Source organism: Typopeltis vanoorti, chromosome 12 (genome assembly GCF_054136105.1).
Source record: "Typopeltis vanoorti isolate ZY-2024b chromosome 12, IOZ_Tvanoo_1.0, whole genome shotgun sequence".
Classification (NCBI taxonomy): Eukaryota; Metazoa; Arthropoda; class Arachnida; order Uropygi; family Thelyphonidae; genus Typopeltis; species Typopeltis vanoorti.
Window position 1 is genome coordinate 115020460 of NC_143560.1, and position 15460 is coordinate 115035919.

Here is a 15460-nt window from a genome sequence, read left to right on the forward strand (position 1 = left end):
TTTCCACACTATCAACTATTATTTTCTCAGTCATATATATATTTTTTTCATTCTCTCCTATCACACTACTTGTCTTCCTACATTCATTTCCCCATTCCTGGAGCAACAAGGTCGGATATTGATATTTCTAATGCACTTATTTCCTCCAAGTGTCTGCATTTTTCGCACATACGCTCTCCGCTCTCTTTCACAGGCCACATATCCAATTCCCGAGATGCATACGTGCCGCAAGTACTGCATGCCACAAAGTCCCTTATGATATTACTTATAATCTATCCCAATGGCTTTAACAGGCCTTTAAGGCCCACAACCTTTCAAGCATGCTTGGATTTCGTAACCGAAATTTGAGGATAGAATGGTCACTCCTATGCCTCAAGGTATTCTTGGCTGTATCCCTGTGTGTTCACGGGGCCAGTTTGCCTGCTTGCGGGATGAAAAACACCAGATAAACTGGTGGAAAAACCCTACTGCCCTAGCCCAAGACCAGCTAACTTGGCTATGGCTGAGGAAGATCCTTCAGCTCCTCACGTCTTCGACGGGAATCGAACCTAGGACACTCCTTCCCCAGGCATATGGTTGCAAAGCGCAAAGCCACTAGGCTAACCGCACGGACATATTACTTCTAATAGAGTTCTTAAATGGCAGAGGACTTGGCGATACGCAACTTGCGACTGCAGCTGAATCCGCCATCATTCCTTATGCCTAGTAGCGCAATCTTTAATAATTATTCAATTAATAAATCCTGTTAAGTAAATAAGAAAAAAAAAAGGACAAACAATTACAAGCAAAACAAAACATTTAAGTACACTAAATATAATTAAATAAAATGAAATATAACTAAATACAGTAATGAAAACTTAGCTTCGTTTTGTCTTCCACCGTTATGCATTCGATTCCAACGGTAACCAAAATATATTATATCATGACAGCAACTAACTTCCAGAAAACAACCACTGAATTACACTCGTATTCAGAGAAACAATTTAGCACTCAAAAACGTAGAAAAATGGGGGGAAAAACAGACTATTCACCGATTAAAAATCACTTTCTTCTGCACAGCTCAAATTGACCGCCACATGCTAAGGCGACGCTAGCGCCTCTCCGGATTGGATTAGAATGAAGAGATAACATCTGGGAATATAGCAAACTAATTTCTTGAGTTTTTGAGAGTCAGCTATCTCAGGCAGTATGTAAAGGAGGGCATGCAGGGATCGAGAGTTTTAGATCTGATCATTTTATGAGAGGATGTAATTGTGAGTGGGGTTTCATACTTCCTTCCAATTCTTGAGAGTGATCATGAAGTGATCACGTGGGTTGTGGCTAGCCATATGAAGATTTCTCTGAGAAAAGGATAAGTGTAGAAGTAAAAGGCTGGTGATTATAATAGGCTTAGGTGACAGCTTAGAGCTATAGCATGGAATAAGGAGTTGAGCAGTAGGAAATAAATGCTGCTTGAGAACTGACAAAGATATACATAGCAACAATAATGTGTGAATGTCTTCGAAGGCCAAAAGGCTGAATAAGGTAGGTGTAAAATCAATGAATGAGGGATGGATCTCAACCATCCATGAACTTGAACTTCACCAAATCTAGCCAGAAAAACTGGTCACTTCTGAGAAAATTAGGGGAAGCAGAACCGTCAACGTACAAACCACAGAGATAACTCCTGATCAAATGGCTAATCGTTTACTGAAAACCTCCAAGATAAGTCCCAGCTCTACCAGGAAAATAACTGTGCAATCGTCTATCAGAAAAAATCTAAAGATTTCCTCCGAGCTTTCTGAACTTGTACAGCCAGTTTCTCTTGAAGAGGTGCAGAAAGCCTTATGCTTCCTGCACAACGAGGTCAAACATGGCTGGCTGCCATTTTCTCAAATATTATAACAACTGGAAAACTCCCAAAATTGCTGTTGGAAGTCAAAATAATTGCTGTTCCCAAACCAGGGAAAGATCCAAATAATGTCAAAAATCTATGACTTATCTCCTTGCTTTGCTCCACTTTAAGTTTTTTGAATGAATTCTCCTTAAGAGAATTTCACCACTCATCGAAAGAGCACTACCAATTCAACAAGCTGGCTTCAGGCCGGAAAGAAGTTGCTGTGACTAGGTCCTGGCCCTGAAACACAGATTAAAGCAGACTTTCAGAAAAAACTTAAATCCAGAGTCACTTTCATCTACCTAACATCAACTTATGACACAGTCTGGATCAGGGCCTCCTCCTAAAGCTAAGCAATATCATAAGGTACAAAACAACTTTCCAGCTTTTTGAATCCATTCTCTCCAACAGAAAGATCCAGGTCTATATTGGTGAAAAAAAGAGCATGCCCATATTCCTCCACAATGGTCTTCCACATGGCTCTAAGTTATCCCCTTTACTATTTAACATCTACATGTCTCACTTACCACATACCATCTCAAGCAAATATGTATACACTGATGATCTCGTCCGCCTACACCAGTCCACTCCTTTGCCAACCTGGAAACAACCTTGAACACAGATCTGAACATCCTGGAGGTGTACCTCAAGCAGTGGTACCTGAAACAAAATCCAACAAAAACTGTGTCTGCAGCATTCCACCTGAACAATGCAGAGGCGAATCGACACCTCAACCTCTCTTTCTGTGACAAAATGGTAGAACATGAGCCTCACCCAAAATACCTTGGAGTGAGCCTGGACAGAAGCCTAACCTATAAAAGGCACATCACCAACCTGTCAAACAAAGTTAAAACGAGATATGATATCATTTCACGGCTTGCTGGAACAACCTGGGGTTGTAGTCCTGATTATGCGCTACCACGCGTACAATTGCTGGGACACTGAGAAGCACCTCCTCTCCCCTGGCTATCTGTCCTATCTAACATTGCTCCACCAAATATATAGAGAAGATAAGCCTCGATTAAAGTATTTAATAAAGTAATGAGCAACCTGCCCCTGTACCAGACTCATAAATCCACCTAGTATTTGCCTAAAATCATGAAAAATCCTTTCTGGTCCATGGACGAACTCTCTTCAGCTGCCTTACCATCAACACCTTACATATGGAGAGAAAGCTGGTCCAACAATCTTCCAACAGATGGTTTCCTGGTTGAAGATCCCTGTGCTCTGCAGCCTGGTTTTGCCCTTCCTAGGAAGATTTGGCCATCTATCAACAGGATCAGAACTAACCAGCACAGATGTGGCTACCTACTGCATAAATGGAGACTATCAGACCACCCTTATTGTGACTGCTTCCCCCTGTGGCCCAGATGATCACTCATGTTGTGAATGACTGCTCAAGGCTCCAATTTCATAGTGGTGGCTTCCAGCACATCCATGAGGTGACAGATGACGCCCTGGATTGGCTTTCTGGTCTGGACATTGACCTGCAGCTGCTTTTGCCATAAGAATAAATAAATAAATTGATAAAATGAATGAGGGGATTAAGCATGAAATCTGGAAGAAGGCACTATGGAAGCAGCACATGATGAATAATGGTAATAGTTAAGCTGCCGTAGCGCAATTGGGAGAACAACGGAACAATGCGCTCTTCGATTGGAAAAGACCTGCGTTCGATTCTTGTCATGACAAGGGAAATCCTTATATGGGCTTTTTCAGTTGAAGGTGAGTTAGCCAATCTCATTCGGTGGTAGCAGGGTTGTTTCTCCCAGAAACTTGTGTTTTTCATCCTGCGTACAGACAAATCAGCCTTCAGAACACATGCAATTTACAGACAAAAAATACTGTTGTTGGTAGTGATGATGGGCAATAGATGGCATTGATGGTAGTAGCATAGTTGGAGAATTAAGTAGTAGTGTAGAGGATGAGATGTATTTAGTGAAGTAGAGTAGTGTGCCTTCCCACATTGAGTCCTTGGACTCCCTGGAGGTGTCATGTTGTAATAATAATAATAATAATAATCAGTTACACAAAGAGTATAAAGAGCGGACCAGGAAAGTGAGTCACTTGGTAAGGACAGGAAAAGTATAGTACAAGGAAAAATGATGAAATCAGGATTTTTTTTTTTTTTTTTTTTTTCAATATGTGACTAGTAGAAGGAAGAATGATTATGATAATAGGCTGTTAATGGATGAAAGTGGGAGATTGGTTTCTGTTACAGAGGACATAATCAAGTTGTTCAGTGAGCAGTTTATCAGGGTGCATCATCTTCATTCTGAAATCAGAAGCTGAAGTGTAAAGAATGAAATGAGAGAAGATTGAATGGCCAGCAAGTATGAGGTATGTGAAGAGTTACCTAAACTAGATGTCAATAAGGCAATATTGACTTGAGGACATATCAACTTGCCTTAAAGGAATGTTCCAAGTATTTAGCATCAGCCTTGGCCTATCTTTTAACAAGAGTTTTACAATATCACAAGTCCCATAGGAATAGAAGGCAGGCCAAATTGTTCCAATTCATAAAGGTGACGATAAGGCTAAGACATCAAATCCTAGCATGATCTATATATATCTGGTTTGTAGTTAAGGTATTGAAGAGGTTTGTGAGATATAGGATACAAAAGTGGGTTGATAACAGTAGTATCCGTGTGCTAAGGCGTAAGTGCTGGGAGGACATCATGTTAGAGGTTTAATGGAGTATTAACAGCACTAGGAAAGGATTAAAAACTAATTTTAGTGCTTTCATTATTTTATCTGTCACTGAGATATCTTCAGGAAGTAGAAATAACACTTGTAACACACACACAAAAAGAACACAGTGCTTAATGAAACACATGTGTGACTCTAAAGTCCTATATCTACGTGATGTGCTCTCTGTGAACATTTGTAGGTGGTCTAGGATGTAAACGGGGGCTTTTGATGATTATTGTTTCCCAAATTTTGGGAAATTTTATGCATTCATATTGGTTTAAATTAGGTTGATTTCTAAGCGCCACTGCACATTCCAGAAAACGGTCTTTTTTTTTTTCAAATTTACTATGGTGGAGCATGGTAGTTTTATTCCAGAGGATCCTGTGAGTTGTATTCAATACATGGTCTGCAAGACCAGATTGACCATGGTCATGATTGCAGATGTACGATTTTTGTTCATCTAAATTGATAGTAGCTGATCTACCTGTCAGTCTGAAGTAAACCAAATTACAGGAACAGGGTACTTTATAAACTCCATGCACTGAGAAAGGAGGGAGCTAAAGACTTGGCTATTTTTTCTGATGGGATTTCTGAAATCCTTCTGAAGCGATGGCTGTGGAATGGGGGAGGAACTGATTATTTTTTAAATTCTGTAATCACTGTAGCCATTGGATAGGAAGGTGTTGTGTATATGATTGAGTTCAGTTAAAAGAGAGGTTCTGCTGGAACAAAAATTGTAGGCTCTATTAGTTAGAGTTTTAATGATGCCATATTATTGAGAGGGGTGGTGGTGGTGGGAACTTTTGTGAATGTGTCTGCCTCTGTGAGTAGGTTTTCTATATGCAGTGAATGAGAGGGTACCATTCAAGGGCATGTTACTAAGGTGTCTAGGTACAGTAAACTATTGTTATTTTATTTTTCCATCGTAAACTGGATTCTTGACTGAGGAAGGAATCCTGTGTGTCAGGGATATGATGCCATATAAAGAATACATAATCTACTTATCTTAGCCAAATACGATGGTGGTCTGAGAAGTTCTCGGCCTCAACACGATGGCAACACTATTGGCAAGATTTTTTTTCTCTAAGTTGGTACATCTGTTATAAGTATCCATGTGAAATTGCAAGTCATTCTATCTGTAGTTTGTTTTATACAGCTGTCTGAAGCAAATGTTTGTCTGTATCCCTTGAAGTGGATAAAATTGAGTATAGTGTGGTTATAAAATTCTTTGTAAAAGAAGGTTTAACGCCAAAAGAAATTCATTCGAAGTTCATAAAAGTTTATGGACACTATTCTCCTTCGTTTTTGATAATTAAGAAATGGGCTGCCGAGTTTAAACTTTGCCGTACCATCCTTGAAGATGATCCATGTGAATGATGTCCAAAAAGTGTAACAACAGCAGAAATCATTGATCAAGTGCACGATATGGTATTGGATGATCGGTGAGTCAAAATGTGGGAAATTGCTGAGACTATAGGCTTTTCAGAAGAACGTGTAGGATTTATTTTGCATGAAGAATTGCAAATGAAAAAACTTTGCTCAAGATGAGTGCCGTGCTTGCTCACACCAGTTCAAAAACACACTTGCATGAAAATCTCTGAACAGTGCTTGGAGCATTTTCACAAGAATAAAATTGATTTTGTGCATCGATTTATTACTATGAATGAGACTTGGATTCACCATTACACACCAGAATCCAAATAACAGTCAAAACAGTGGACAGAAGCTAGTTGTTCAGCGCCAAAGAAGACAAAGTCGGTTCTATCAGCAGGAAAGATCATGGCATTGGTTTTTTGGGATGCTAAAGGCATTTTGTTTATTAATTATATTGAAAAGGGTAAATTTTATTATTCTGGGGAATATTATTCTGATCTTTTAACCAGACTAGACAAAAAAATTCACGAAAAAAGACCCAGTTTGCAGAAGAAAAAAATCATCTTTCATCAGGACAATGCACCTGCCCACAAAGGTGTTTTGGCAATGGGAAAATTAAGGGATCTGCACTATGAATTGCTGGAACATCCACCCTATTCCCCAGATTTGGCTCCTCCGACTTCTATCTCTTCCCAAAACTAAAACTCTTCCTCGCTGGCCGACGTTTTTCCTTCAAATCAAGAGGTAATTGCAGCTGTAGAGGGGTATTTTGTAGATCTTACTGAGAACCACTACAGGGACGGGATTAGTCTTAAGGGAGATTATGTTGAAAAATAAAAAATAATTTTGAAATTATAAATTCGTTTTTTCATTGTTAGGTACTTAGGACCTTTCAGACCACCCTCATAAAAGGTTTGAGAGGTGCTGAGTCTATGGCTCATTTTTCAAAATTTTTTCAAAATTGGCAAGTGGGTGGGAGGGTGGACCCAAAGCAGTTACCTCTGTCCTGCTTCTGTTGCTTAGTTTTAGATATAGCCAACAATATCAGACCCGACATTGCCAATATCCTCTTCCAGTTGTTGTCTCCTGAAAGTATTTGTACTCCCTGAAGATGTCTTAGTGATGGAGACAAAATATTGAAAGCATAAAAATTAGTTTTTAATCCTTTTTTTTTAGTGATGTTAATGCTCCATTAAACCTCCAGCATGATGATAACAGTGGTAGTCTTTGTTCTTGTCAGAATGGGAGAAGGAAGGTCATGTTTTAAAACCTTGATTGTGTACTCTAACAGATGATGAATGCTTGGACATGGGAGATGACTATACAGTTGTATATATAGATTTTGCAAAGGCTTTTGAGTGATTGCACAAGTTTTTGACTAAATTGAAGGGGATTGCATTGGATGATAGACTAGTAAGTTGAATGGGCGAATGAATAGCTATCAGATAGTTATCAGCAAGTTGTGTATGGTGGACACTATCTCGTAAGAGGAAAGTGACTATTGGTGTGCCAAAAGGGTCAGTTTTGTTACCATTGTTATTTAATTTGTATATTAATGCTATTGGGATAGGTTTAATCGGTGAGATACAGCTGTTTTCAAATGATGCAAAACTGAGAGAGGGATGAGGAATCAAACAGATGCTGTGGCCTTACAGGACTTGGATAGATTGTATGATGGGCAGAAGTATGGAATTGTTAATTCAGTTTAAGGTTCTGTAATTTGGTAGACAACAGTGGGATGCAAAGTATACACTTGATGGTGAAATTTTGGAGGAAGTTGAGGATTGAGAGACCTTGAAGTTATGGTTGATAAGGATCTGAAGTTCAGAGGTCATACTGCACAAGTTGTGAACACATCACATCAGATTATGACAGTGATGTGGAGAACCTTAATGTATAGAGATAAAGTGGTTCTGATTCCATTTGTATATGGCCTTGATCGGGGCCTTGTATGGATTATTGTGCATAGATTTGGTTCCCCACTGTTCATGATGATGAGGATATGTTGGAAAGGGTTCAGAGAAGACTGCCTAAGGTCATAACAGGCCTTGGGGATATGTAATATCAGGACAGATTGAGTAAATGCAGTTTGCAAAGCCTTGTGAATAGGAGGAAGTGTGGAGATATGATTGATATTTAAGTTTGTAAAGGGTTGTTACCAGGTTAATGTGGAAGAAATTTTTCATAAAATGTTTGAAGGGGATAGAACAAGGGGACAAACCTCTAAGTTGCATAAGGAAGGTGTCAGCTGGGGATTAAGGAGCAGGCTCTTTGCATGGGGGATGTTTGGTCAGTGGAATGCTTTCCCTGACATTGGGTGAATGCAGATACATCAAATGAGTTTAAAGCACAGTTTGATGGGCTTTGAGTTTGACATTGTTTGACTCCCACAATGAGTCTTCTGACCCCATGGAGGTCTAGTGTTAATAATAATACCTGAATATTTCCCCTTAAATTTTTCTGATATCATTAATATACAAATAAAAAGCAGTGACACTAGTACAGAATCTGGAGCCACTCTATAATCCTCTTCATTCTACTAGATTCCACTCCACCATATACTATCCAGTGTCTGTCTTTCTGCCATTCTCCCCATTTCAATGTTACCAGCTACATATCCATTTCAATTTGCTTCAACTTTTGTAACATTTTCCACATGATATTCTGTCGAATGCATTGACAATGTCCTGCAGTATCATGGAGTAACCATTCCTTTATCCAGTGATGCTGCCACTTTATTATAAAATGTGAATAAGTTACTAAGACATTACCTACAACTTACAAAGCTGTGTTGCCTAGTATATAGAGAATCATATCATTATTCATCTGCTGTTGATTTTTACCTTTAACCAACTTTTCCAATACTTTAACAATCACTTTTGATATATTAATTGGTCTGTAGTTTGCTACTTCTGTCTTGAAGCCAGTTTTATGCAAAGGAACTATCTTACCCTCTTTCAGAATGATTTCTTTTGCCATCCTTCCATCAGTATTGTTTAAAGTCATTCTACCATAGTCATTTTTCCTCTTACTGCTGCATTAGGAGAAAATCTTTTGGATTTTCTTTAGCCTGCTTATCTAATTTTCTCTCATCTGATTTGGCCTTTCTTACCAAACCAGTCACCTTTCTTGCTTGCACTTTGTACTGTTCATGAGTAATGTGATCATGATTTTCTTTATATTACTCCCACAGTGTTTTCTTTTTTTGTAACTCTTGCTTTATATCTATACTAATCTACTTAATCCCTACTTGGTTTATTGTCCTGATATTGGATATGCAGTCTGATACTGCTACTCTCAAACAATTCCTGACCACTTCTTTAGCCATGGTACCAATCCCAGATGCCTCCTAAGTCACTAATAATTACCAGTTTATAGTTCAGTCAAGAAAGGGTTTATAACTATAAACCCTTTCTTGACAAAGAATTCCACATGTTGAGCAACTTCCTGGAAGAAGACTTCATAGTCACACTTCATAATTGGAGAAGAGTTTATTTACCTTGGTTATGGATATATCTTCTGATGCTATTACCAGATCCAATACTCTCAAAGCTCTGTTCCCCCCTCTATAACATGTTTCAATTGACTGTTTGACTGATCCATATTATTACTGGATAAGTCAATTATTATACAAAGGTTTGTTGCCTTCTTCATTCAGAATTAAATGGAAAACATTAGAAGTTTCACAGTAATGATATTCTCTCAGTATCATATTTATATTTCATATGTTATTCTGACTACTATATGCATTACAAATATAATTTTAAGTAGAATTTGAAATAGTCTACTATGATGTGGCATTTTCTATTAATATTAATTAAGAAATATATAAAAGCTACAAATTAAGCCAGGAACTGTGTTTATTTACTTGTGTTATTATTATTATGACTTTATTAAATAGGCTGAAGCATTTGTAAGTGATTGCTCAGTACCTGCAGGTCACCAACCTTTGACTTACCAACTTTTTCTAAATTCTGGCAGCCAAATTATTCCACTCAGTCTGCCACAGATTTCCAGTTTCTTTCGTTTCATTGGTCCTGCTTCATCTTTAAATGACAGCCTTTCCTTTAGTGTTCAGGTAAGCCATGCTTTTCTTTGATAAAGATCAATATTGTTAATCTTTAGACTTGTTTAGAACATTTTGATTATGGCTATTGTCAGAGATATTCTACGTTGAAAAAGAAAATGATCTAGTTAATTATTTGCTAATTTAGTCACTTGAATGTTGATGAAATGCTGGAGAGGATTATTCAGAAACATAATATCAGAGCTTCATGATAATAGTGATCATTATTGCTAATATTATTATTCTTATAAATTGTCTTTAGCTCTACATGGAGTCAAAGACTCATCATGGGAGGTTCCTATGTCACACACAGATCTGTGTTGTGCATTAAATACATTCACAATCTTTTCAGTAGCCACACTCTCAGGTAATGCATTCAATCATTCACTACTCTCCATTCAAAAAACCTGTTTCACTTCTACTGTTCAATCCTCCTTTTACAGTTTCCAGTTATGATCTCTTGTTCTTCTATACTTGTGCCATTCTATGATAATCCTCTTCAACATTAACATATCATATGTCAGGGGTGTTCAACCAGTCAGTTGCGATTGACCTGTCGATCGCAAAGCGATTTTTGGTCGATCTCTTGTGTATTCCTCCTTACTTACAAATTTAATTAAAACTGAAAACAGAATGTTTTATTTATCATTATTTTGTATTATTTTTAATTCGCTTTAAGTGTATTGCTATTGTTTATTTATTTTTTGTTAAAATTGTCAAATCAGTAATTTTCTTATAAGTCTGGGTAAATGAATTAATTTGGATCAGTGGAAGTCAAACAGTGAGCCGAGTGAATACGATTATAAGCAAAGTGTAAAAACACGATTGTAGCTTAAATATTAAATATTCCAAAGCACATTACATTGATTTTTTACTTAGGTTAAGTCCCATGTGAATATTGTAAAAAAAGAAACTTTGTTTGTCTCGGTATAGTTTGTATTAGATGTTTTTGTAAATAACTCTTTTGAAGCAAACTGTATATACCACTTTAATAAGAATATGTTAGAGTGTTAAAAACAAAGGCAATGTTTTTGTCACCGAAGCTGTACATGGCGACATTAGAAAGATTGTTATTGAAACTTGTATGCACGAGAAAGGCTTGCAGGCTCTAAGTGTAAACATCTCCGAAGTCAGTAAGAAAGAGTTCAAACAACTTTTCGATGGCAAGCAACTTATAATCAAAAGAAAGTGGAGGAGAACAAAAGGCATGTCGAACTTGAAACTTAAGATGAAAGACTCATACCGATTCTTTGGGGGTTACCAAACTTCATGTGAGGTCTCAGAGGAGGCCTAATAAAAAGGGACTGAAGCAAGCAGAAGGAGTCCCAGTTCCAGAATTGCTCTCAGAGAGGAGGCTGCCCAGTCCAGAGTCTCCATCAGAGAGACTGCCTGGATCCACATTGCTTGAGAGAGGAGTTTCCTGCTTCCAGAAAGAAGCTACTCGGTTCGAGATGTCGCTAGAGAGAGACTACTTCTAGACTGCAGACAAGGTTTCAAATTGCCGAAATGAAGAGTTCCAATTGCTGGAGAAAAGTTTCCAGGCCAGGTTAATGTCAGACATTTACCAGTGTGTTGCATTTTCATTACAATTTGATGAATCAAACGATTTCACTGATATTGCTCAGTTAATGGTATTTATTTGCATGGTATTTCAAGATTATTCAAGCAAAGAACAACTTTTAAAAATTATACCATTATTGGGAAGGACTAGTGGAGAAGACATTTTTTTCAGCATTTGATGAATTTGTGAAACAACACAAACTTCCGCTTTTTAGACTTGTGTCTATTACTACCCTCCTGCAATGATAGGTAATAAATTAGGCTTCATTTCATTATGTAAAAACGACGACAACTATCCAGATTTTTTAATGTATCACTGTATTATTCACCAACAAGTACTGTGTAGTAAAAGATTAAACACAAAATATCTTTTGGATATTACATTTAAAATTGTAAATTCTGTTCGAGGAAAAGCCCTGCAATGGTGGTTATTTAAATTACAGGCAGATGATGATAGAGAACTTCTGTTGTACAATAATGTTCAGTGGCTCAGCAGAAGTCAATTTTTAGAAAGATTTCTTGTATTAATTAACGATATAAAAATTTTTCTTGATGAAAAAAGAGATATTTCTCCACAATTGAGTGATAAAAGATGGTTGTTACATTTATTATTTTTAGCAGATTTCTGTACGAAATGAAGCAATTTAAATTTAGTGTTACAAGGTAGAGATAAAAATTTAATTGACATGTTAAGTTCAATACTTTCCAACAATACTTACTTTTATTAAAAAAATATATAAATGACTGCGAATTTAGACATCTCTCATATTTATTAAAATTTTTGAACAAAATCAAGAAATGCTTTGCTATGATTTAAAAGAATTTATTCATGAAATAGAATTAGTTTAGGAAGAAATAAATTCAAGATTTAAAGATTTTAATAAAACTGAAATGATTGTATCTTTTATCAATAATCCATTTAAAGAAAACTTGAACATCACAGAAATTTCAAATAAAATTAGTGGGCTGTTTGATATTAACCAAGCTGAAGTAGAACTTCAGATAAAAAACATTCAGAATAGTTTACATTTAAAATCAATAAACAATAAAGTCATTTGGAAATATACACATGAAAAATTCCCAATATTAACTGATATTGTGCGAAAAATTCTTGTGTTTCGGATCAACATACTTGTCAGAATCAGCTTTTTCAAATATGACTGTCATAAAAAATCAATTAAGAAACTAAATTACAAATGATCATTTGGATGATTGTCTGCGATTGGCCACTTCTTCATATCAACTTGACTATGAAAGATATTGAAAGTTTATTTTTCACTTGGTTAGAGTATAATAAATTTAGTTTAATCCTTTATCCAAGTGTGAGCAAACAAAGTTTGCGCCTGAAAGTATCTTCAGGACTGGGGTAAGGTGGTAGAACACCAGGGCACTCCTTGCAAAGGTGGAGCAAGATACCAACACTCCTATCTCAGTATCTCCCATAATGCAAAACACATCTCCTTGCATATGTCTAATGTTAATGCATTAAGGGAAGGGCCACAACCCAGACTAGTTTCGACCTTAAACTTTCAACATCTTTCTCTAAATCCAGAGTAATTTATTAAAAAAGGGTGGCACACCATTTGGCAACTCCTATAGGTAGAGATGACCTGCTAATGCTTCTGCCTGGTATCTCGACTTGGGCCTGGCTCCCACTGAAGAGACCTCAATAAAGGTCGGAACTAAAGGTCTCGGTTGTGGCCCTCCCCTTAATGCATTAACATTAGACATATGCAAGGAGATGTGTTTTGCATTATGGGAGATACTGAGATAGGTGTGTTGGTAGCTTGCTCCACCTTTGCAAGGAGTGCCCTGGTGTTCTACCACCTTACTCCAGTCCTGAAGATACTTTCAGGCGCAAACTTTGTTTGCTCACACTTGGATAAAGGATTAAACTAAATTTATTATATTATTCACTATGAAAATATTGCGAGGTCCAAACAATGCCAAATTTCACATTAACTTTTTTTTTTTTAATCAACCAGCATTTCCTGTAACTTGTGAGTTTGTAATCAATCTGTTGTTTTTTCTAACATTGGTTTTCCAAAATAGAGAAATAAATATTTTATTCCATATATATATATCTTTTTGTATTAAAATAATTAAAAGTGATAAATAAATTTTTAAATACACAGATAAAGTTTTTAGTTGTTTATTTGTGCGTAATCAAATATCAGGTTGGGGTAACGTGATCTATATAAGAGAGTAGATCACCAAATAACTTTTTATAGAAAAGTAGCTCACGTAGTAAAAAAGGTTGAACACCACTGTCATATGTCATATCCCCCCCTCCCTCTCTTCCTCCTATCCACTGGATTGGCAGTTTGCATTTTCTCAATCTTTTTTTCATACCCAGCAGCACAGAAACCAGGAAGAACTTTAGTCAATTACCTCTGGACCATGTCCATTTGCATTCAGCAATTGTCCAATTACTAAAGGCAATTCATCTGTTTGTAAACCAGGTGACCAAATCTATGCACTTTAGTATATATTCAGCTTAATTAAGGAACATAGAAGCCATACTCTCCTTACTTTTACACATCATTGTCCTCTGCATCACTGCCAGAGTTCATTATATCATCCTTGCAATTTTAGTGATGTTCCCTCTAAATTTTAGGTCTCCTCCCTTAACATCAGATCACTTATTTGCTCCACCTCTTTCAATGTATATTCTGCACCCCATCTTTGTTTTCTAAATTTTAAAATCTTACTCTGTGCCCTTTCACTCAGTCTATTCAAGTCCTCCTGTAAGGCCACAATAAATACTCTACTCCTCATTCTCTTCCCATCATTTCATACTGTGCAAAGAATTGAATATCTCCCTTCAAACTGTCTCCATTATCATTATCATACAAGTTAAGCAGCAATAACTATAAAACAAACCCTTGAAGCACACATTACTAATGATGTTCCTCTCACCAGTCCCCTGTGGCAGACAGTTGACCACAATAGGCAAGAAGTTACTTAAGCAGCCCAAAAAAATTCACTAAAATATGCAATTTTTTATTAAACCAATTAAAATCAGTAATAATTACACTGTTGTACTTGGTTCATAACATTTGCAACACATTTCAGAAGCATTTTTATTAATGATCTTTTGTAAATAAAAATATCATTTAAATGAGTTTAAAATAAATAAAGAAAGAAACAGTAATCCCTATGGCAGATATTTCATCCCATTCGCACAATTGCAACATGGATATTCCTGGTAGCCCCCACTGGACCAGTCTGCCTCTGTTGCTCTCCCATAAACAACTTGCTGATACTGAAAAGAGCCAATCTGAAATCCATTGCACTATTCTAATAGCTAATCCCATCTATTTTAGTATAACTATCAACTTATCTTGGAAATTTATCAAAATCATTTGTAAAATCTAAATATACTACTTTGTATCCATCTCCCCTGTCCAATCGACATATTACCTTATTGTAATTATTATTATTATTATTATTAAATATTAATATTCCTCCATACAAAACAACATGAAACAAACCTGGCATCTGATCAATGAGATGCTAGATTTTGTTCCCAACACCGCCGCCTCCGAAACCATAAAACACAGCTTCATGAAAGACGCAAAACCTATCCAACAACTAGCACATGACTTTAACCAATACTTTGCAGACTCCATCCAAAAACTTCACAGAAATATTCCCCCATTCACAAAACGAGACCCTCCACTTGGACTGCAATCAAAACAGACATTATGGTTCCCAACCATAAAAGAAGCAGAACTCCTCTCAGCAATATATCAAATCAAACCAAACAAAGGCCCAGGAATAGATGGTATCAGACTTAAAGATATAAAGCAACATGCAACTAGTTTAAGTCCTGTCCTACTAAAACTAATAAATAAAATATTTAAAACAGGACAGATACCAAGTGTGCTAAA

At 36.7% G+C, this 15460-nt stretch overlaps 1 protein-coding gene across 4 annotated transcripts in view; it reads left to right on the top strand.

Moving 5' to 3' along the window:
• LOC150101147 (uncharacterized) overlaps positions 1-15460 on the top strand; it is a 916082-nt gene that overhangs the window by 696266 nt on the left and 204356 nt on the right. For all 4 annotated transcript variants that reach the window (XM_090401639.1, XM_090401642.1, XM_090401641.1 and 1 more), the window contains one exon: positions 9843-10019. In XM_090401639.1, the coding sequence (XP_090257765.1) occupies positions 9843-10019 (177 nt within the window). The remainder of the gene's footprint in view (positions 1-9842; positions 10020-15460) is intronic.